At 41.2% G+C, this 24,364-nt stretch overlaps 3 protein-coding genes across 4 annotated transcripts; 1 reads left to right on the top strand and 2 right to left on the bottom strand.

Moving 5' to 3' along the window:
• Positions 1-1,214: 1,214 nt before the first annotated feature.
• LOC124010786 (ankyrin repeat domain-containing protein SOWAHC-like) lies at positions 1,215-6,098 on the bottom strand. Its single transcript, XM_046323447.1, has one exon. It carries the CDS (start codon positions 4,474-4,476, stop codon positions 2,746-2,748), a length of 1,731 nt encoding a protein of 576 aa, XP_046179403.1. The 5' UTR covers positions 4,477-6,098; the 3' UTR covers positions 1,215-2,745.
• LOC124010787 (septin-10-like) lies at positions 6,009-12,762 on the top strand. 2 transcript variants are annotated; one of them, XM_046323448.1, is made up of 11 exons: positions 6,009-6,300; positions 6,796-6,846; positions 7,045-7,159; positions 7,393-7,588; positions 7,875-8,061; positions 8,780-8,941; positions 9,941-10,037; positions 10,165-10,333; positions 10,483-10,615; positions 10,883-11,067; positions 11,693-12,762. In XM_046323448.1, the coding sequence occupies exons 1-11, from the start codon at positions 6,274-6,276 to the stop codon at positions 11,706-11,708; spliced, it is 1,338 nt and encodes a 445-aa protein (XP_046179404.1). In that variant the 5' UTR covers positions 6,009-6,273; the 3' UTR covers positions 11,709-12,762. The 2 variants fall into 2 exon arrangements, with proteins under 2 accessions (XP_046179404.1, XP_046179405.1); XM_046323449.1 differs by lacking the exon at positions 6,796-6,846 and having other exon boundaries at positions 6,025-6,300.
• LOC124010694 (centrosomal protein of 70 kDa-like) lies at positions 12,615-18,453 on the bottom strand. The gene is made up of 12 exons (XM_046323345.1): positions 18,259-18,453; positions 17,786-18,124; positions 16,264-16,444; positions 15,817-15,992; positions 15,623-15,682; positions 15,396-15,498; positions 15,050-15,255; positions 14,627-14,900; positions 14,255-14,404; positions 13,879-14,047; positions 13,257-13,371; positions 12,615-13,101 (listed from the first exon to the last, which is right to left on the bottom strand). Exons 2-12 carry the CDS (start codon positions 17,929-17,931, stop codon positions 13,029-13,031), a joined length of 1,653 nt encoding a protein of 550 aa, XP_046179301.1. The 5' UTR covers positions 17,932-18,124; positions 18,259-18,453; the 3' UTR covers positions 12,615-13,028.
• Positions 18,454-24,364: the final 5,911 nt, after the last annotated feature.

Below are 24,364 nucleotides of genomic sequence, written 5' to 3'. Positions count from 1 at the left end.
CCATTGACTGAGAAAACATATTCCCCAAAAACAGTCAATGCCATAAGTACTATGCCTTAAATCTAGACAAACAATTAGACTAGTACATGTGAGACAACGATTTGCTAAATATGTGAAAATATACACTCCAGTTATATTAGCAAAAAACAAGTGTTACAATTCAGTGCAACATTGCACAAAAACAAATATTGTTGCATGCACTGGAGAAGGCTATGTCAGTCTGCAAATATAGGACTATTAAAGGCCCAGTGCACTTCTGTGAAGAATACATTTTCTTCCATTTTTTTATTATTATTTAAACATTTTTTCAGGGGGTGCTGCAGCACCTTTACTTCCCATGGCTATTCATTTTATTTTACCTTTATTTAACTAGGCAAGTCAGTTCAATGACTGCCTAGGAACAGTGGGTTAACTGCCTGTTCAGGGGCAGAATGACAGATTTGAACCTTGTCAGCTCAGGGATTTGAACTTGGAACATTTCCAATAGGGCTATAAGGGAACCTATTGGTAGATGCATAAAAATAAAACAGCAGACATTGAATATCCCTTTGAGCATGGTGAAGTTATTAATTACACTTTGGATGGGGTATCAATACATCCAGTCGCTACAAAGATACAGGCGTCCTTCCTTACTCAGTTGCCGGAGAGGAAGGAAACCGCTCAGGGATTACGCCATGAGGCCAATGGTGAATTTAAAATGGTTAAAGAGTTGGTAGGAGAAAACTGAGCATGGATCAACAACATTGTAGTTACTCCACAATACTAACCTAATTGATAGTCTGAAAAGGAAGCCTGTACAGAATAAAAATTATTCCAAAACATGCATCCTGTTTATAACAAGGTACTAAAGTAATACTGCAAAGAAAATGGCTAAGCAATGAACATTTTGTCCTGAATACAAAGTGTTATTGGATTTGCCTGAAACATTACTGAGTACCACTCTCCATATTTTCAAGCATAGCATCTCAGTGCTAGAGGCGTCACTACAGACCCTGGTTCGTTTCCAGGCTGTATCACAACCGGCCGTGATTAGAAGTCCCATAGGGCGGCGCACAATTGACCCAGCGTCGTCCGGGTTAGGGTTTGGACTTCATTGTAAATAAGAATTTGTTCTTAACTGACTTACCTAGTTAAATAAAGGTTTAAAAAAAAACTTGAACACAAGGCCAAATCTAACCTGGAGTTGCTTACCAAGATGACAGTGAATGTTCCAGAGTGGCCGAGTTACAGTGTTGACTTAAATCTACTTGAAAAACTATGGCAAGACCTGAAAATGGTTGTCTAGCAATGATCAACAACCAATTTGAACAGAGCTTGAATAATTTAGAAAATAATAAATGGGCACAAGTTGGAAAGCTCTCCAGAAAGACTCACAGCTGTAAACGCATCCAACGTTTCTTCTACAAAGTATTGACCCAGGGGTGTGAATACTTTTGTCATTGAGATATTTATGCATTTAAATGTTCAATATATTTGCAAACATTTCTAAAAACATGTTTTCACATTCTTATTATTGTGTGTAGAGGCTCTCCTGGGTCAGCAAGCTGGAGCTTGTTGATAGAAAACCACTGGTGCATAACAGATCAGAGGGTAGCATACAACTTAACACCAGACAACTGCAGCCTTAGACAACTCAAAATAAGGAGCTATGATCAGAGGGTCATAAAGTGAGTGTAACTGCATAGCGTAATTCAAGGTGGACTGTGAATAGTTATGAAACCTGATCTTTCATCATAGCACTACACACAAGCAGGCCTACCATACGCTCAACAAAAAGCGTACCTTGTGACACAGAAGGCTCCTCTACTGATCCCGATTACAGACTTAAAGGACCAGAGGCCTTTTCATTGGCCTCCAATCCTCCACTTGAAAACAAAGAGGAAGTAAATTCCCATCTCAAGTCTTTCAGCTGGACTGAATGGCATCCACCGCAGGATCAATAACGGTTTCAAAGAGCTTAAAGCAACTTAAATGGAAAGGGAGAATAAATTCATAGCATCACTAACAGTCTGACAGTAATAAGATAGACTTGCTCCCAAGCATTGTGAAATCAATTACATTGTTTCTACCATGTGGTCAAATTACTTGGAAGTTTCAACACTTCCCACTTGGCAAAAACAGGTTGAGTCAACCTTGTTTCCATGCCATTTCAACTCCAAAAAATGTCATATGAAAACGTCAAATCAACATGGGAAACTGATTGGATATGAAAAAAAAAAGTATTTTTGGTTCTGATCTTCAATGGAAGATAATTTCATATTTAAAAATAAATATTTTTTTAAATCACCCAAATTCTAACCCAAATCCAATGACATTTTTTGTTGATTTCACATTGAATTCGCAAGAGTTAAAAACTAAATGTAAATCAAAACTAGACGTTGAACTGACATCTTTGCCCAGTTGGTTGCAGCCAGCTTTACATGTACGTTAAGGGTTAAAGCAGACAAACTGTAAAACCTCCTTGGCTACTTCGGCATGATAATAGGATTAAGACAGAAATATTTAGCCTTAACCAGGGGTAGCAATCTGGCCAGTTACTCAATAGATCATGTAATACCATACTCTGTTAGTTCAGCATATTCATATAATGCCTGGGGTAAAAACCCTTAAGTATGTGTAACAACAGACTTGGCCTATGCCACAAAAAACAAACACTTGTAACATCAGACTATACCGCATTGTGTCAGTCATTCTGCACTGTAGTAGTTGATTTGCTCTTTGTCGGGTGTACTTAGAGGCTATTCTTCAGCCAAACAGATTTGACATGGGTCTGGATTTAAATGAGCTTTTCCTGGACCCGTTAAGCTCCTCTGTCTCACAGTGTGCTGGGAACGAAGTGCTGTGAACTATCTGCGAAGATCTGAAGCGGATCTTCTGAAGTTTGGGTCTCATCTTGCTAAGGGATGATTTCCTTCGCAAGGGTTTCTGTCTGGCCTGCCCTGCTCCATCACCTGTGTCCTCCTCACTGTGATTGTGCAGTTTGAGGGGCATCAGATTAGACTGGAGAACTTTAGACAACCGCCAATGCCCCCCATCGTCTGTGTTCTCTGAGTCCGAGTCGGCACCACCACCCGCCCCGATGATGTCACGGATATCAACGGCCACACTGTTCGTAAGATACTGACACGCCCTTTTCCCATTATAATCTCTGGCCTCTACGTCTGCGTCATAGGCTCCTACCAGTAACTTCACCACTTCAACATGGTTGTGCATTGCTGCTAGATGTAGTGGTGTGTAGCCGGCACTTGACCGGGCATTGATGTTGATGGGTACTGTGTGTTTTTTGGCAAAGTTCACGATAAGTGCCAGCAGTTCTTGTTTGCCTTGCTTGGCAGCCCAGTGCAGGCAGGTGAACCCAGTCACAAAATCTTTCTTCATGGCAAGGTTCGGTTCACAGGAAAGGAGGCGGTGGAGACTCTCCCATTGGCCGTCGGATGCACACATCATCCATTCGTGTTCCAACGGGTCCAGAGTGACTGAAGCTCTGTCTTCGTCTGTAGTAGAAGAAACCACAGAGACAGAGTCACTGTCGCTCCGGGCACAGTCCCTGTACTTTGTAGACAGGTAGACGGAGTTCCTCAACACCATGCTGCGTCGCACCTGGGGGGAGCTGTTCATCATGAGCTCAATAAAGTTGTTATGGCTACTTTTAGGTGTGTTGCTGTCACTCCCCGATTTGCTCAGTAGCGAATCATAATTATGGCCTTCGTCTGCCCCGTCCTCTGATGAAGGGTGACTGGACAGCAGGCTGTCCTGTGCATTAGTTGGGAATTGACGTCCGGGTAAGTGGAACATAGAGCCATCCGCGGCTGTAGGTAAAGGTGACGTCTCAATCACTGCAATTTGCGGTATGTCATGCGGTTGCAATGTCTGAAGGTCCTCCTTGGTCAATTTCTGCTCTCCATTGCCACCAAGGCCTAACGCATTTCCCATAATGTCTGGTAAACTATTGTTCTGAACTACAGACCTTGTTGACGCAGCTCTTTCTATAATGTTACCTTCCAATATAATTCCTGAAATGTCAGGCGGTCTCACTCCTGCGGCATTGTCAGTTCCGTAACCCGAGCCAGGTGAAATTTCTTGTTGTGCCTCCTCGTTTGCAGTGGTTTCACAAGAGCGCACACCCCCAGCAGAAGATGCTGACAGATGCAGTTGTGGTGTACAATCGTCTATCAAGTTCTTATATGATTTTGATAGGACAGGGGTGCTGCTATCTTGTTCCAAAAAGGTGCCTGTTTCGCTGTCTTTTTCCACTCGATACTTGTTTTTTAAACACACACATTTCACTCCATTCTCCAACTTTACAAATGCGACGTTGTCCACGTATCCCTTGAATTTCTCCCGAACAATTGCTTTCTGGTCAGGGTCTTCCGGGAAAACAGCTTTGAAATAGTCAATGAATTCCTGTTTTTTCACTCTCCCTCCTCGCTCAGTCAGAAATTGTACGACCGCTTCTTGGGTGCACTCGGTCGCCATTACGTTAGATTAGCTGGTTAAAACAAATACATACAAGTAGCCTTCGGCAAACCACTAATATACCTAAAAAGTATCTTCCCTGTTATATGTTTATAAATTAGCTGTAGTTAAATCAGCCCGTACATTTACGGTTTTCACCTGCCAGTCGGTTGTCCCATCACATCATCCTCACAGACCTTGTTGTGCTTCTTTGATACAGAATATAAATTAATAGAATCGTCACCCCACCCAGAGTTGAGTCGGGAAGGACCCTCTTTTGCAAGCAGACCTGTCTATCCGTTTTATTTATACGGTAACAGCGATCCACCCCAGAGATATTAGAGAAAGGAGGAGATAGGAATCATGTTGGGCAATGAATGTAGGAACGTATCACTAACCCAAGATAGACCAGAGCCTGTCGTTTCCAATGGGAGAAAATGAATCATGGCGGGAAGAACAAGCGAGGAGGTAGCATATATTTGCATATTTTCGTTAGAGAATTTTATACACCCGGTTTAATATCTGTCTCATTGTTCTGTGGTATAATGCAGCCTTCAAGACACATGGGAACTCAGAAAAATACGCGATCGAATTGTTTGTTGATTTAAATAGGCAAGTCAGCTAAGAACAAATTCTTATTTACAACGGCCTAGGAACAGTGGGTTAACTGCCCTGTACAGGGGCAGAATGACAGATTTTTTCATTGTCAGCTCGGGGATTCGATCTAGCAACCTTTCGGTTACTGGTCCAAAGGCTCTAACCACAAGGCTACCTGCCACCTCCAATCATGAAGTCAGTAATCTTAAGGTCGGAAAGTCAGAGTTGGAATTCCGAGTTCGATGGCTGTTCAGATCAATTTTCCCAGTCTAAGCTTGATTTTTCCCTCGTGTTCCCAGTTGCTTTGAAAGCGTTTAAATCAGTCGGATATAGAGTTCCCAGTTGTCTTGAACGCGGCATAACGCCCCAACAGCAGACTGTCAAACGACCGCGTTCACTTGTAATGCGGCATCACGTGGTTGCAAACTAATCTTCTCATAATCCCTTCACAAAATCAGGGTGATTTGAGAAACCTGCCTATGTTCCTGAAAAGTACGTAATGTCACGATTCCAAAGCTTTACGATATTTCAGAGAACAAGTTTAATCCTCACATATCGGAAAATACTTATTGTTCACTAAATTCATGCTAATGTTGTTTTTGAGCTAGCGCCCAGTCGACTCCCATTCACTGTTTGTCCCAGAATCCCAGGAATGCACCGCGCGGCCCATAGTCGAAACATGGGCAACGTACACAATGAACGTTATACGATTCCAATGACGTTTTCCATCTCCTCAAAGGTATCTCTGTCCACGCCTCTTAGCAACCACTACGTTGGGAAACTGTGACCATTGAAACGCCATTTTGGAATCTAAATTGGCGGCCCTTCAGTCAAAGTCGCGCAAAAAACCAAAATGTCTACTTAGTTTCACACTATGTATGTCCAACGAATTTCCGGAAAATTGGTTTATACCATTCATTCTATGGGGGTCGCTATATGGTAAACAAACAATCTTGCAGTTCAAAATAACTACTATGTACTCAGAATTTGATAAATACATATCACAAAATCAGAACATGTAGTACCTAATATGTTTGTAAGATATATCGTTTATATTGTTAAACACAAACTGTCAGTCGTCTATCCCCAGCCATGGAAAAAGTTTGCAAGCCTACATTCCTTTCGTGGCTACGTAGGTAGTCGATTTTTCAAAGTTTTTAGTTGAGGCTATTTTCTTTACAACTTGCTAGTATTTGTAGCTATTAGCTCCTGTAATCCGAGATGACTACGTCGGATATTGCTCAGGGGGTAATTTTTGTTTAATTTCATCGCTAAATCATGTATATTTACAGTTGTAAAACTTACGGCACCTTTAGCTTGCTATAGTTAGCATGGTTATGTTCCAGGTCGTCTTTACTGCTGTCGCGCTGCGTAATCCTGAAAGGTAAAAATTTATCTTGGCGTTGTGAGATCTGACCGACTGCACAGCAGGATTGCAATAAGACGACCTGGAACTGATTCAGTAACTTTTTCACTATCCAGCTAGCTATGTGGCTAACAGCGTAGCTCCAACCAGAGTTTCTAAAAAGTAGGGTTTTACTGCCGGAGCTTGTTTACGCCCTTTGAGCAAGAATGAATATATGAAATACATATAGACCACAATTAGCCATGATCTGTCTAGCTAGTTTGCCAAAGCATGGGTTAGTTTGCCGATGTGGCAGCCAGTGAAAGTTAACTTTGTGTGCTAGCTACAAAATCTAGTCAAATGTATGCTGCTTAAACTGATTTGCCATCTATCTCCAGCCTTTCCAGGTCTATCCACAATCTGTGTCAGTAAAGAAAGGTACAGGTCAGGTAGGGTGTCATTCATAGAAATAGATAAATGTTTGTGTGTACTGTAGACACATTTAGCCCTGTATGGGTAAGTAGTGTACAGACAATGAAAACATAGGAATAGAAGATTATGTACCTAGTTAACCAGTTCAAGCTGTAGACAGTCAGATATAATCATATACTGAGTTGGTCTAATGTTAGGCTGTCTCCCTATAACAGGACAAAAATGCCCGGCCCCTGTCCTTGTCTGGCCATGTTGGCTTTGACAGCCTACCTCACCAGCTGGTCAACAAATCAACATGTCAAGGTTTCTGCTTCAATATCCTCTGTATTGGTGAGTATCGTTGTGATGTTACATTAAAAGTTCATCCGGTAGACCAGTAATCCCTTTTTTAGATGGGAAAAAAAATGTTGGTCCATTTCCTCTAAATTCATTTCTAAAATTTATTCTGGATTTATGCCCAGAATCCTCAATGTCTTTGGAACTCTAAAATGTTTTTTTTTTTTTCATTTTCCAAAGCAATGTTATCACTAAGATTAGCAAACAATATTTCCCTCACTATGCAGGCGAAACTGGTATTGGCAAATCCACCCTAATGGACACACTGTTCAACACTAACTTTGAGAACTTTGAGTCGTCTCACTTCGAGCCCAAGGTGAAGCTGCGAGCGCAGACCTATGACCTGCAGGAGAGCAATGTGCGACTCAAGCTGACCATCGTCAACACAGTGGGCTTTGGGGACCAGATGAACAAGCAGGAGAGGTGAGAGAAGTGCAGTCATGATATACCTGGGTCGTATTCATTAGGCACCAAACCTAACAGCCTACCTGAACGTGTCCAAAAACTTAATAAAGAAACCCTTGTTTTAGTGTTCAGTTTCAAACGTTTTGCTACGGTAGCCTATGCCCGAATGAATATGACCCTGATGCTGAATGACAAAACAAAGCACATTATTATGTCTTTCTATACACCACAAATCACTTGTTTTACCACATATGCTACACAACTTCTGATGGAATATGTCCTCTCTGAATGTTTCCATTGGCAGCTACCAGCATGTTGTGGACTACATTGACACCCAGTTCGAGTCGTATCTACAAGAGGAGTTGAAGATCAAGCGGTCCCTTCACAACTACCACGACTCCCGTATCCATGCCTGTCTCTACTTCATCGCCCCTTCAGGACACTCTCTCAAGTCCCTAGACCTGGTCACCATGAAGAAACTGGACAGTAAGGTGAGGGCCTAAAACTAAAAGAAGCTGTCACTATTGCATTTTCTCTCTTTTGATTTTGTTTCTGGCAGTTATACAGCATTAGTTATACAGCATTAGTCTATAAATATAAACTTTTTCAGAATTGTTGTTGTGTTTAAATGTATAATTCCGTTTTGAATTTTATTTAGTGTTTTATGGAGTATTTGGGCAGTTTAAGAAGTGTCATGGCGGTTGGTAAAACTGGGATTTGCATGATGAGTAATTACTACTGTGTTAGTGTGGCAGGACTGAACAAGTCGGACAGACCATAATGTTGACATTGGGCAATCACAGAAGTCTGTCCTGACTGTGCTTTAGTTGTATGTATTTATTTTAACCTTTGTTGTTAACTGACTTGTCTAGTTAAACTAATTCTTGACAGTCTACCCCGGGCAAACTAACGACGCTGGGCCAATTGAGCGCCTCCCTATGGGACTCCCAATCACGGCCGGTTGTGATACAGCCTGTTATCGAACCTGGGTCTGTAGGGATGGCTATAGCACTGAGATGCAGTGCCTTAGACCGCTGCGCCACTCGGGAGCCCCATAAGTCGTGTTCTACAGTACTGTTCTTTCACAAAAGGGAATTTGTTTCTACTTGTAGTATGAATATGATGTCCTGTTTGATTCTTGAGGGAATGTCAATTCTGAAAGAAAATGTATTATTTATAAGACAAACTGTCTACAAACTGTGTTTGTAGGTCAACATCATTCCTGTCATCGCCAAAGCAGACACCATCTCCAAGAGCGAGCTCCACAAGTTTAAGATCAAGATCATGAGTGAGTTGGTCAGTAACGGTGTCCAGATCTACCAGTTCCCTACCGACGACGAGACAGTCTCTAAGATCAACACTGCCATGAATGTGAGTTGTAGAACACTCCCTTGGTATCTTTCAGGATCTCTGCCAAATTCCATTCCTCACAGTGGTGAATTTGACTGTGCTAGACAGTGCACCTCTGTGAGTATGGCTACATGCACACAGTAACACGATTATTGTGGATAGTTTGATGAAAATATTTACATGCTTTGCAAGAAGAACAATTTCCCTAATGGACTACCTGATAGAACTTTGAGCAATACAGAAAATATGCAATCAAAATAAATGTTCCACGACAGTGACGTGTTTTTTTTTTTCCCCCGAAAGAGTTCGAACTTCTAAAGTTTGTATGAGAACTACTTCAAATATTCCTACTTTCATTTTTTTCCCCCAAACTCACTTCACTCACGCTAAAGAGGGAGGCTCGCTTGGCTGGTGCTAGCACATGCGCAGATAACTTATTCATACCTCACCTATTCCTCTCTGATTTAGAAGATACTGTTGCACAAACTACATGCTGATTTAGGCCTACCCCAGCACTGGTATCAGGGTGTATTAGCTAGCTATGTTTTCTCTGACTCAGTACATTTATTAGCTAGCCAGTGGCTAACAATAAAAACATTTGCAGACAGTAATATATACAGACTAATAGTTGTCATTATAGAACGCTTGTGGATGTGACAAATTCAATTGTTTTATTTTGATTAATATTAAGAAGCAAAGTGGAAAGCAGCATCGTTATCAACATATTGATGAGAGGGAGGGAGAGTGACGAGTCGCATATCACATTTAACAAACCAAACATTGAAATAACGTTATAGAAGAAAGTAAACGGTCCATCCATCAATACCGGTATATAGTAAATTAGAATATACCGCCCAACCCTATCGTATGCTTCAATTTTGACCGTACTCAGATTAAGATATGCAGAGTAAGGTGTTTACATGACTGATGCAATACATATCCTACTGCCGAAATCTGTTTAATATTGAGTGTGCATGTAAATGTACTCAGTGTCTTCTATGATCTATTTTCTAATGTCAGGGTATCCTGCCTTTTGCTGTTGTGGGGAGCTCAGAGGAGGTGAAGATTGGAAATAAAATGGTCAAAGCTCGGCAGTATCCCTGGGGTGTGGTGCAAGGTAGGTAAACCTGTTTGACCATGTAGGCTTCAGGCTTACAGCGTTCTTTCTTTGAAGTGAAGTGTCTATGGCTCTGCAGTACAAATGCCAGGGGGGGTAAAGGTATGTCTGCCTGTCCTTGTTTCAGTGGAGAATGAGAACCACTGTGACTTTGTGAAGCTGAGGGAGATGCTGATCTGTGTGAACATGGAGGACCTGAGGGAGCAGACCCACACGCGCCACTACGAGCTCTACCGCCGCTGCAAACTGGAGGAGATGGGATTCACGGACACAAACCCAGAGAGCAAGCCAGTCAGGTACGGAGAGAGCAGTGTGTGCGCGTACAGTTATCATTTTGGGCCTGTGATAACTAGATAAGCTGCATAGATTGAAAAGGTCTGTGAAAAAACATTTAACATTATACAGCGAGAGGAGGCTGTATATTTGTATGAAATTGTGTCTGCAGCCTGCAGGAGACCTATGAAGCCAAGCGCCACGAGTTCCTGGGAGACTTGCAGCGGCGAGAGGAGGAGATGAGGCAGATGTTTGTCCAGAGAGTCAAGGAAAAGGAGACTGAGCTGAAGGAAGCCGAGCGAGAGGTACTGAACACACACACAGTGTTCTACTGTGACAGCATGCTATACAGGTCAGCAAGAGACATAGGCCTAGACGTGGCTTTCAGACTCATGATTTGTAACAAAAAAATGTAGTGGAAGTCATCACAGAAAAACCATCTTCAATGATCTTTCATAATAAATTAATGTATTTTTGATTGAAGAGATCCATGTGAGAAGTGTCTTTGGGTTTTAGAAAAGCACTAGAAATTTGAGCTATTAAAAACATTGGCGTTTGACGTTTTCCCTCAGTTGCAAGGTAAGTTTGAGCAGCTGAAGAGACTGCACTCGGAGGAGAAGAGCAAGCTGGATGAGAAGAGAAGGTCTCTAGAGGACGAGATTAACACCTTCAGCAAGAAGAAAGCAGCTGCCGAGCTGCTCCAAGGCCAGTCCTTCAACACTAACGCCAACCTCAAGAAGGACAAAGACCGTAAAAAGTAAGACACAAGTTTTGATACTTAATCACACAGGCCTAAATGGTTGCAAAAAGAACAAACACCGCAAGAAGTATGATATTGTAAAATATGTTTCAGGACAGCTGTTTAATTCCTTTCAAGATGTTTATTCCTGAAATGTTTTGGGACAGCTCAAAGCTCTATTACACATTGTCAATCACATTCAATCATAACTTATTTCCCCTATTCAAACTTTATTTCCCCTCTCAATTTCATGTTGCATTTGCAGAGACTAACAAAAATTAATGTACACCAGAATGATATATTTTGTGTGTGGACTGCAGGTGTTATACAGCCATTTTAGTTAATCAGTGTGATTGCATTTCTGATTGACAGGAGTCCAGAAATGGAAGCTAAGGATGTTAACTTGACTTGTGACGAGGCTACTAACCAAAACCACAACTGTTGCTTCAGAAACCTGTGAAGTCAGTGAGACGATAGGGAGGGACATAGGGTATAAAGAAAATTTCAGTTTGTGTTTTTAGATAAGAGGAAACTATTGATTTGACAGTTGATAGGAAAGCTTAGTTAAGGAGTATAGATGTGTTGACACATTTCGCCAATTGAGTGATTTTATATTTCCTCTTTCTCGTTGGGTCTCCTTTAGCTCTGGGTTCATGTGAAGAAATAAATGGACAAAGACCCCCTCACATCAGTCAGAAGACAAATAAATACAAAAATGGAATACATTCACCGATAGTCGTCGTTGTGTGCCTTATTAGTCAAATCACAAATGTTAGTTAAATTCCAGCCAGAGTATTTGATAAGGCTCTTTAAGACTGGTAACCCTTTTGTATTACTTTTCACTTCTACAGCTAGAGGGCGCCAAATGATCAAGGTCATCCTTTGAAAATACTGTACTTTACACCAAACAGAAATACAATTTGTTTGACATTCAAGATGTATTTAATTGTCCAATCTCGGAATTCGTTTTCTTACCGGGTTGTCTTGAGTATTCACTTTAAATGTGATATCAGATAATGTTTTGTAAACCTTCACTTAATTCTGCAGATAGCAGAATATATATTTGCATGTCTTTTAAATATGCTATTCACCAGTAGTGTGTGTTTTATATAGCTTGATATTTATTCCATGCATTATTATTGTAGACTTGTGGGTTTCTGGATAGATTCCATGTTTAGAAATACCTAGCTCTGATCCAGGACATTAGTACACGTTCCTCACCTCATGTTACATTAGTGGATGAACGCGCGCCAATGACCTGGACCAGAGCGAAGTTATACCCACCGCGTGTTACATTCCAATATACTGAGGTATTATTGATATGACTTTTAAGAAACACTTATTTTATGCATTTTTATGTGCCTTACTAGTATTTTATTCAAATGCCAAAGAATGAAGCAGCTGCTGACATGGGAATTCATTTTTGAAGAGTGAAACCATGTTTTGTTTTTTTGGTCAATGATCTATCTAAATGGAACACTAGGTCAAGTGGTTTTGACTTTGTAAAGAACCGTTGTGCGTGTGGCATGATAATTACCAACCCCCCCCCCCCCCTCAGAATGGATAGCTCTGAAAATAACTCTTACCTGCAATATTTTTGTCCACAGCTTTTTTCTTAACTCATATTAACTGAGGTTTGTTCTTAGGTGTGGAGAAAGAAGGGTTTATATCACTAAAAAATAAAACTTGTGTTTTTTCATACATACATACATACATACATGTCATGTTGTTATTTCACTATACTAATGAATTGAGATCTTGTTGTTGGAAGAGGTATTAATTCATGTTAATTTACATATCAAAAGTAGAACGCCATAAAATCACTCCAAATCAAATACACAAACATAAAGGCATTGTTAATTACAAAGCACCGGTGTTACTCTGCTCTTGACTCTAGTGACCTCAGAACAGGCATGATGTCATCCAGACAGTCAACATCTGTAAGATCAACCAAAATAGATGTACTAATAACCACATGATCAGTAAACGATTTCAAACAAATGCATTATTGGATGGTAATAACATTTCCCTACCTGGAGTCTGGAGCAGCTCCTGAACCAAAAAGTAGAATGCAGGGAAGAACACATTTTCCTTTAGCTTCAAAATAATACTGACCAACACACATATTTAACGCCAGGCAATAGGCAAATTTTATGACATTAACAACATTACTCAGAATAAAACAAAATACATTCTGCTGCTTGTACCTGTCAATATCACTGGTTCCCAGGAGGATGTGGAGCTCGTGGCCGGACGTGGCTTCTGGGGAGTTGACCAGACTGGCTACCTGGTTTACCACCTCACTAAGGGGTGCTCTGTCATCTGAAATTAAATTGTTAGAAGTGGGAAAGGAATTACATCCCTCAACCATGTATACTGAACAAAAATATAAACGCAATATGTCAAGGGTTGGTTTCATGAGTTGAAATAAAATATCCCAGAAATGTTCCATTACACAATTCTTATTTCTCTCAAATTTTGTGCGCACATTTGTTTACATCCCTGTTAGTGAGCATTTCTCCTTTGCCAAGATAATCCATCCTCCTGACCAGTGTGGCATATCAAGAAGCTGATTAAACACCATGATCATTATACAGGTGCACCTTAAAATGGGAAGTTATGCATCTGGTGGTCACAGATACCTTATCTATATTCCCAGTCATGTGAAATCCAGAGATTAAGGCCTAATTCATTTATTTCAATTGAATGATTTCGTTGCATTTTAATTTTTGTTCAGTGTTATGTTCTGGAGAACATGAATTGACCAGTACAGTATGTGCCAATGGTGCTGTAGAATAGCTCAAATGAGTTGTAGACAGACAGTCCTACCCAGGGCCAGGATGTCCCTGAGGTTCCTCATAGCGGTGGTCATCTCCCCAAGCCTGGTGTAGACCTCGTTCATACGTGGATACACTCCGCTGAGGGAGGTTATATCAAACAGCTTCTGGAAGTGGGACACCATGGACTGGAGTGTGTTCCTAGTGGGGCTCCTCAGCAACTGGTTAGAGTTGGTTTCACATAGAGTTAGGCTTTCACCTATACACAACTTGTCATACATTTTTTGTAAAGAAAAATAATTGGAGAATATCGCTGTATCACAAACATTGTACATGAGAAATGATCTGAGGTATGTTTTGCCTCATCTAAAGTTGAGCTGTAGTTTCCATGGTTACTCCATCCACTGCTGTAAGCCAGGACTACCAACCTCATCCTCCCCAGAGTTGGTATCCTCTAGCAGACTGTCCACCAGTAGCATAAGGTCCTCCACTCGAACACTTTCCATAAGACTAGTAGCACCTGCTGGCTGCCATGGTAACAGTCTCAGTATCAACTGACTCAGGGCACAGTGCAAGTCCTAAGCACACAGAGAGAGACAGACAAGTAAAGACTTGGGTCTCTAGACAATGATAAACAGACGTGGTTAAAGAAGCCTATTCTAGCCATACATATCACAGACAACAGATGTTGTAGATATGAAGAGTTCTTAAACTCTGGCTTTCAATGACAGGGCAAGTTGACACTGGACTATTGGACCTGGCTCCATACATGTTTGATGCGCTTTAAAGACAGCTCTCACCTTCAGTGAAGCCAGTTGGTCAGCCCACATCTCCAGAGTGGAGAGGAGTTCGTCAAACTCGACCATCTCTGAGGCCCTGTTGGACAGGGGATGGCTGGTTGATGGCCTCGGTCTATGGAGCCTCAGTGGAGCCCAGGAAGTAGTCAAAACCGCTCTGATGTCATTCAGAACCTGAAAGTCAGGTAAGATAAATAGTCCAACAAAGTCTGAATCAAAAATGTAAAGTGAGTTGATACTCGCTCCCGCTTTAGACGAGGGGAGATAAACGGAGTACCTTCTGGTTACTCAGAGCAGCCCTCCCCTCTTCTTTAAACTCCTGAGCAGACCTGGGGTGGAGGTAAAGGAGATATGACTACCAATAGGACAGGCAGCATTCTAGGTTAAGGTAAGGAAGAGGTTAACTAGGAGGTTAAGCTGTGGTGCTTGTCATATCCAAGAAGAATGACAGTCATTTTCCCCCACTTCATGTTACTCTGCTGAATAAGTCTGTCCATGCATCTCAGTTGTTCTTTGTAGGACTTCAGCTCTTTTACTGTGGGTCTAGATTCCAAGTCTTGCTTCAACTGCTGAATTTCATTCCTAAGCTCCTCCCTCTGAGCTTTGGTGTCCATTAACTGTTCCTGATAGGACTATTGGGGAGAAGTAAGATTCAGAACTAAGATCATGGAATGAAGGGGAAGAGGAACAGTTGTTACACTGTTCAAGACAAGTCATCCAGAACCATGAAGAGTTCTGGTGTTCATCATGTTAAAAAAGTACAGGAAGTCACCTTCAGGAGAGCTTTGTGATTGGGGGAGACTCCGGTGGTGCTTCTCATGCTGCTCTGCGATTGGTCAGATGTTTGTGATCCCCCAGAATCTGCTTTGAGGGACCTGAGGGAAGAAGTAAAGGTTGGTTAGTGACATCCATCTACTTTTCTTTAGTCTTAGTGAGAAAGGGTGTTGTCATAAAAATGATGCAAAACATTGAAAATAAGATTGTCTATACAATATTTACTTGACATCATCGCAGAGCTGTTCCATTTGGGCCTCATAGATGTCAATTACATCCAACACCCTGATGGAAAAGAAAGGTCTTTGAAATCCTATAACTTCTAGCCATAAATCTGTAATAATTTAGTTAACCAAGGGTAAAATGTTGTATTATCAATCCTAATCTATGGTCTTAACGACAGCAGCGGTTTATCTTACTGCTGGTCCACTGGTGAGTTGGGCCGAGCTGATCTCTTGTGGATCTGCCAGAACACCTTGTGCTGCCTAGCAAAATGCCTCTCTTCCTCTGTCACAGTGAAGTAGAGCTTCCTCTGCAGCTGGGAAACCACATCTCTCTCCTCAGACAGCTTCTGCTCCAGGCCCTGGCACCATTTCTACCAGCGGCAGAGCAGACAAACAAAACAACAACAAGAAAAGACAAACAAGAAAGTTACAGTATAATCAGGGGATATCATGTGCTGTCGGGAAAAAAATATTAGTGTCCAACTCGTGGCCAGTTCCCAAGACACAGATATTAAGCCTCGACCTGGACTAAAAAGCATGGTGAATAGAGAATCTCAATTGAAAGTGCTTTTTAGTCCAGGACTAGACTTAATCTGTGTCTGCCGGTAAACCAGCCCTGGCTATTTCCAGGGCACCACCTACCTGTGCATCTCTCTTGTCCTGCTGAAGGTGGTGCACTTTGCTGTGCTGCTGCGTGGCCTTGCCAATGTAACTGTCTTCCAGGTCCTGCAGCTTGCTCTTCACCCTGTCCAGAACTCCCTCCAACTCGGTCACCCTCTGGGACTGACGGGCAGCGCGGCTAACGTGCTGCTGAGCCTCCTCTCTGGAACAAACACCGGTAACACTTTACTTAAAGCTGGCAGGTCTAATGGATTTTGATACAATACAGATAATTGTAAAGCAACACAAAGACAGAAATGTCACACTTCGAAGCATTGCTTACTACTCCTTTGGGACACACAATTAACCCTTACTAAATGCTAGATAGGATTATTAAATCCTATGTAATCCTACATTTACATTTGAACATTTTGCAGACGCTCTTATCCAGAGCGACATACAGGACCAATTATTAAGTGCCTTGCACAAGGGCATAGACAGGTTTCTCACCTAGTCAGCTCCGGATTCGAACCAGTGTCTTTTCGGTTACTGGCCCAATGCTCTTAACCGCTAAGCTACCTGCCACCCTCCTATTTTATTGGATAATAAAAATTGAGGGCCATATTGAACTAATTGGGATTAGTACATATCAAACAGAAGATCTTTCGCAGGAGATAATGGTTAAGAGAATATACATAATTATTCAAGTGATCAACTGGGCAATATTAAATATAAAATCCAACTTTCAATCATATATTGATTCGTCAGATACATCAATAACCTATCCTAGAAAAACATAGTCAAAAACCATCAATTATCTTTCCAGGAGAGAAGCTTAAGTGAGGTAGCCTGGAATCCGAACGGATGTTTTGGGAAAAAATACCATATCAGATTGAATTCCAGGCTAAAGAGAGGGTCTCTGACAGACAGGCTTAACATGGTGATAGATTGATGTTCAGGCCAGGTGATCTCCCTCTGTCACGCCCCAATGGTTAATATATATATATGCCATTTAGCAGACGCTTTTATCCAAAGCAACTTACAGTCATGTGTGCATACATTCTACGTATGGGTGGTCCCGGGGATCGAACCCACTACCCTGGCGTTACAAGCGCCATGCTCTACCAACTGAGCTACAGAAGGACCACTGACCACGGTTAACACTTGCTGGCTGAGCAGCTGGTGTAAGCCGGCCCCATGTCTACCTCTTACCCCTCTCTGTCTCACTGTATTAGGCTTACTACTCATGTCCACTAAGACTATTGTGTGACAACAGCTGGCAGGATCATGGGTCTATATTATTAGGTAGATGGATGAACAACAGTCCTGCCAAAAACATATTTCTTTCTGACATGGAGATTATTCTAATAAATCATATAAGGTGATGGGTGTGATGGAGGAATGTTTTGAGAGGTTAGAAATAGGATCAAGTAACTAGGGGTTAAAAAATATTAGTCTTCAAGAAGTGAGGTTTCCTACATACTGGAAAAGCAATGTACTGCCTGTACGTGAGTGTCTAAAATGATAAATATAACTAATTAATATTAATTTTATAACTACTTACTTAAGTTGGTTGTTGGACTCGATGAGCTCCTGAATCAAGGTCTGTCTCCTCTCCAAGTCTGTAAGCATCGCCCGCAGCATAGTCCTGATGTCACAGGCCGACTTCTTCTCCAGAAGAACCAAGTCTATGAGCAAGACGACACACATTAAAGTAGAATATCTTATTGTCCATTTTCTTTCCAGTTATTTTTACTTATAGGCCTATATTGTTTGAGTACCATGACCACTGCCTCACTAAATAACATTGAGAAAACTAGCCAGAAACATCAGCAAAGTGAACCGGCTTGAACCCATGGTGCTGGAGGAGTCTGTTCACAGCATCCCACTCTGTCTGCTCCTGCTGATAGGTCCAAACACACAGCAAAACCACCAAATCACACAGTCCATTTCAATACAACACACAAAGGATGTAGTATGATGCAGATTGTTCCCAATTATTTAAAAAATTCATACAATGTTTAATATGAGATCTACCTGAAACTGGCTGTAGGTCCACAGAAACACGTATGTCTTGTCTCTTGAATGAAACACATCATTTGTGTGCTCCCTATCCATTTCCTCAGTATGTTATACACTTTAGGCTATACACACCACGCTGTCTGTTCCTGACGAGATAAAGAAATTCTAAGCCTTCCTCTTGCTCCATCTTCTATTTGACAGAAGGCTGTCGGTGTGTCAGCCTCCTACTGTACCCTCCCCCCAGTCAACGTTATATGGTGTTATCGAATTACTTGGTCCCCCTTTGAGACCACCATGACAACACACAAACACACATAGTTGTAATACCTGTGTCATCACTTCTCCACCTGCAGGAGTGAAAATAGGTTCGTTTACTAGCTAGCTGAGATAGCAGTGATGTTGAACACATAGGCTACCTAGATAACTATCTACTGTTAGCTAGCTAGCAATCTACGTTGCTAACTAGTTAGGCAAGTTTAGCATGTTCCACAAAACAAAAGATAGATTTCCTACAATAACGTTTGGCCATAACATATACACCATGTATGTGCTTGTTGTGATGATTGGTTTCTCCAAAAATGTCAGTTCCCAAATTTCAAACCAAACGCGCGGAAGTAGAGTAGTTTATTGTGGACGGTTTCAACCAATAAAATAAAGCAACATGTCGGGGATAGTTCATGATGGATTTTGATTGTTCAAGACAGATTTTTCTCAGACATGGGCGAGTTTGGGGTTTCTGAGTTCCAGTAACCTAACACATCAACCTTAAAAATACGTTCCATATAATTTTATTGCAGTCGAATATGACAAAGAATAGTTTGTGAATTAAAGCTATTATGATTACTGTGCTTTTTACTATTGAAAGCAAGATGCAATGAGCATCTTGACCCACGATATGTCAAACTTGCTTCAGTTGAATAAAGCCATCTGCTATAAATCTCAAAATAACCTTATCTCAAAATGATAAACGTCTGTACAGGAGGTTAGTGGCACCTTAATTGGGCAGGACAGGTTTGTGGTAATGACTGGAGCAGTATTATTGGAACTATATAAATACAACATGCAACCATTTCAAACATTTGACTGAGTTACAGTTCATATAAGAAAACCAGTCAGTATCTGGTGTGACCACTGTTTTCCTCATGCAGCACGACACATCTCCTTCGCATAGAGTTGATCAGGCTGTTGATTGTGGTCTATGGAATGTTGTCCCATTCCTCTTCAATGGCTGTGCGAATTGGTGGAGATTGGCAGGAACTGGACAATGCTGTCGTACACGTATATCCAGAGCATCCCAAACAAACTCAATCGGTGACATGTCTGGTGAGTATGCAGGCCCTGGAAGAACTGGGACATTTTCAGCTTTCAGGAATTGTGCACATATTATGCACAAATGAGGCTGTGTATTATCATGCTGAAACATGAGGTGATGGCAGCTGGTGAATGACAAGACATTCACCAGCTGATGGTGAATGTCTTGAGATAACATGATGTTGTCATGTTATCTCTGCCTTCAAATTGCCATCGATAAAATGCAATTATGTTTGTTGTCCGTAGTTTATGCCTGCCCATACCATAACCCCAACATCACCATGGGGCACTCTGTTCACAACATTGACATCAGCAAACCACTCACTCACACAACGCCGTACACGTGGTCCGAGGTTGTGAGGTAGGTTGGACATACTGCCAAATTCTCAAAAATTACAATGGTGGAGGCTTATGGTAGAGAAATTAACATTCAATTACAGTGCATTAGGAAAGTATTCAGACCCCTTCCATTTTCCCACATTTTGTTACGTTACAGCCTTATTCTAAAATGGATTAAATACATTTCTTCCCTCATCAAACTACACACAATACCCCATCAGGATAAAGCTAAAACAGGTTTTTAGAAATGTTAACAAATTTATAAAAAATGTAAAACTGAAATTTACAAAAGTATTTAGACCCTTTGCTATGAGACTCGAAATTGAGCTCAGGCGCATCCTGTTTCCATTGATCATCCTTGAGGTTTTTCTACAACTTGATTGGAGTGAACCTGTGGTAAATTCAATTGATTGGACATGATTTGGAAAGGCACACAACTGCCTATATGTAGTCCCATAGTTGACAGTGCATGTCAAAGTAAAAACCAAGCAATGAGGTTGAAAGAATTGTCCGTAGAGCTCCGAGATAGGATTGTGTCAAGGCACAGTACCAAAACATGTCTGCAGCATTGAAGGTCCCCAAGAACACAGTGGCCTCCATCATTGTTAAATGGAAGAAGTTTGGAACCACCAAGACTCTTCCTTGAGCTGGCTGCTCGGCCAAACTGAGCAATCAGGGGAGAAGGGCCTTGGTCTGGGAGGAAGCCACACCTCAATAAAAGGCACATGACAGCCCACTTGGAGTTTGCCAAAAGGCACCTAAAGGACTCTCAGGCCATGAGAAAGAAGATTATCTGATAAAACAGAGCATAGTACAGAGAGATCATTGATGAAAACCTGCTCCCAAGTTCACCTTCCAACAGGACAATGACCGTTAGGACACAGCCAAGACGATGCAGGAGTGGCTTCGGGACAAGTCTCTGAATGTCCTTGAGTGGCCCAGCCAGAGCCCAGACTCTGGAGAGACCTGAAAATAGCTGTACACCGACGCTCCACCTCCAACCAGATAGTGTTTGAGAGGATCTTCAGAGAAGAATGGGAGAAACTCCCCAAATACAGGTGTGTCATACCCAAGAAGACTTGAGGCTGTAATCGCTGCCAAAGGTTCTCCAACAAAGTACTGAGTAAAGGGTCTGAATACTTTGCTGCAATTTGCAAAAATTTCTAAAAACCTGTTTTAGATTTTGTCATTTTGGGTTACTGTGTGTAGATTGATGAGGGGGGAAACGAATTAATCCATTTTAGAATACGGCTGTAACCTAACAAAATGTGGGAAAAGTCAAATACTTTGCAAATGTTTAAAGTGGCATTTTATTGTCCCCAGCACAAGGTGCACCTGTGTAATGGTAATGCTGTTTAATCCGCTTCTTGATATGCCACACCTGTCAGTTGAATGGATTATCTTGGCAAAGGAGAAGTGCTCACTTACTGATACAAACCAAATTTGTTCACACAATTTGAGAGAAATAAGCATTGTATGCGTATGGAACATTTCTGGGATATTTTATTTCAGCTCATGAAACATGGGACCAACACCTTACATGTTGCATTTATATTTTTTGTTCAAACACATGGTTTGATTCGATTCCATTCACTCGTTTCCAGCCATTATTATGAGCCCCCCCCAGCAGCCTCCAATGACTTCTAGATATGAATTTTACCCATCATTTCATATACCTAAACACAGTATGGACATTTGACAATCACTCTGCCCTAAGATAATAATGTTAGTAAGAAAGAGACTAAAATGATATCTGTCAACCTCTTACACATGAGCAGGTGCAAGCTGGTGGCATTTGATGTCTTTCTCCCGTCACTGGACAGCCACACTGGAGAAAGGGCAAACCTGTAATTGTCTCAAGAAGGTCAAAATGCAAATCTTAGCCGCCACACTATCACCCACACAGTATACTCGTGAATAAATAGACGGTCTGTTTTTTAATTATTCTGTCTGCTTCTTTTCAGACTTTTGGCCAGGCAAAAAAAATATGAATATTGTACATTACCTGATGTCTCCCTTATTGGCCATTGTGGTGTTGAAAAAAACAGTGGCCAGATACAGTAAACAACCACTTGAGACTATTGGATAAAGCCGAACAATCTAAGAAATCCCATATGTCATCCCTAGAGTATATGTGAATGCTGTGAGGTTTTCAAATCCAGCTAGAGAATTTCTGTAGACCTTATACATTCCAGGCATCACCTGCCTCCCTGTGGAAGGTAGACTGGAGTTCATACAGGTAGCCCAATCCTGTTGACATAAGGCTGTGTTTACACAGGCAGCCCAATTCTGATATTGTTGGAATAGAACCGAGCTGATCTGATGGATCAAAAGACAAATGAGTGAAAACAAATCTGAATTAGATCCGAATTGGGCTGCCTGTGTAAACGCAGCCTTAGATCAATGATTCATGGTAGATGGGTGGTCCCTATAGAATGATACCTGTGAGCGAAGTGGATACTGGATATTGGATAGCCACCATTACCAACAACCATATAAGAAGACATTGGGCCATATAAATAAATGTCTTCAAATTTCGAGAAAAACAATGTTGTCTCATTAAATATTTACTTTTACACTTCTAAAAGTGTAAGATATTTTGCAAAGAACTAGTTAATTAACCTCATGTTGTTATCTGAAATGTTGTTAAATGCCACGTAATGTCTCCAAACAATTACCTCCTGATTGCAAATGCCAAGAGCTGACATTCACATCACCTCATGCCAAGGTCAGCTCTGCAACGTAGAATTTGGCATCCTTCTTTGTAAAAAAGAAATAACGTACTTGGAGATTGTATAATCTTTTTTTCAATGATGCAGGTTTTTTATTGTATTTTATTGTTTCTACTGCAAGTCGCCTATCTTCAGTTTGTGTCAGTTAATTAATCTAAAGACCTTTTAATGCTGTCCTTGTATTTTAAATGAAACAGTTTAGTGGCATCTGTTTCACGTGGCCTGATGGTATAAATGTGTTTCTTTCTGCAGCCTCAGCAGAAAGCCTGGCATTGGCTGCGGTTCTTCAAGTCTCAGGAGACTTATTCTATGAAACAAACAACTAAGCAACGTGTAATGTGCCATCTGATATCTATTCTAAGGCTATTTGCATGGCACACTGGTTCATTCTGTTGTAGCTTTCTCTTTTGCTGACCAATGACCAAACTACTGTGTAGAAGTCAGCATTGTATCACCACTCTTTGCAGTTGAGAATGAGATGCTCCCAAAACTAACATTAGGCCAACACAGCAGCATGGTTATAGTGCGGGTGGTATACTGCTGATGAGGATGTCCTTCTGCTCTTAGGAATGCTGCTATAGGAACTGAATGTTGTTAGGAACTCAAGTTTAGTTTTTATTGTGCAGGGCATGGGGCTGGGGCTAGGAAGGGAGGATAAACACTGCTGATGTAGAGTTCTGTCTGTTTCCTTACCATCTGTTAAGTACTAGTGCTGGATGTACGTCGGGTCCACCGCTCCATTAGGTGGGTAATGGAGGTTGATCATCATCGTCAGAGCAAATGAGCTGTGATAAATGAAAAATATGTTCAAAAGGATGGACCACTACTGTATCCAAGTCAGGAGGTGGGAAATAAAGGGGGGAGGATGTTACAAACGTATGCACAAGGTATAACAAATATAAATTGAAGCTATATGAACGTAAGTTTATGTCCATGTTCTATTATCAATGTCGTGCAATTGAATAGACAAAATATTATTGGAAAGCCAAGAAAGTAGCTTCCATTTTGACCGTATTCTACAACCAAATAATACTGTATATTTACCGTTGTTAACTTAAGAGCCTTGTCTTTTACAATAATATAACTTGATGCATCGTTTTGGACTTTGGAGAATTGTCTCTACAATACCATGAACTGAAATAGACAGGAGAGGGCTACAACAAATCTCCCAGCTGTCACATCTGTCAAGGTCATGGAGGGAGAACTGTTTTATTTTTCACCTTTTAGAGACTTAACTCCCTGAAACATAATTTGCAGATACAACATGAAAGTGGGGAAAGCATGAAGAGTTCTCTCCACTAATCCCACTTCCCCTTGACACAGAGCCACTTCCCAGCATCATTCTTTCATTTGTCAATTTTCATGCATTCATTAATTTACAACTGTAACGGGCAACAAAAAAAACACATATGTGCCACATTTCCATCTCACACATTTTCTGCTGAATTGGCAAGGAAACTGATTCTTGAGAAGGTCTCTCTCACTCTATTTTCTGTTTGTTTTGCTCCCTGTTGAGGCAGAAAGGACAGGTAATCCACGCGGAGATTATCTGGCTCTCATGTAGCACAGGTGCAAGAGGCTGATATGACACAAAGTAGCACCCCAGCACCACCTCATGTGGAGATAGTGTTAGGGATTGTCCAGATAACATTTAAAGTCTCTGTCCAGCGTTCCAGATTTCTATGAAATATTGACCTAAAATTAAAGGTAGACTCAATGAAATGACGTTGCCACAAACA

Source organism: Oncorhynchus gorbuscha, linkage group LG23, assembly GCF_021184085.1.
Source record: "Oncorhynchus gorbuscha isolate QuinsamMale2020 ecotype Even-year linkage group LG23, OgorEven_v1.0, whole genome shotgun sequence".
Classification (NCBI taxonomy): Eukaryota; Metazoa; Chordata; class Actinopteri; order Salmoniformes; family Salmonidae; genus Oncorhynchus; species Oncorhynchus gorbuscha.
Note: the sequence above shows the minus strand (reverse complement) of the source record. Positions and strands in the feature narration are given on the sequence as shown.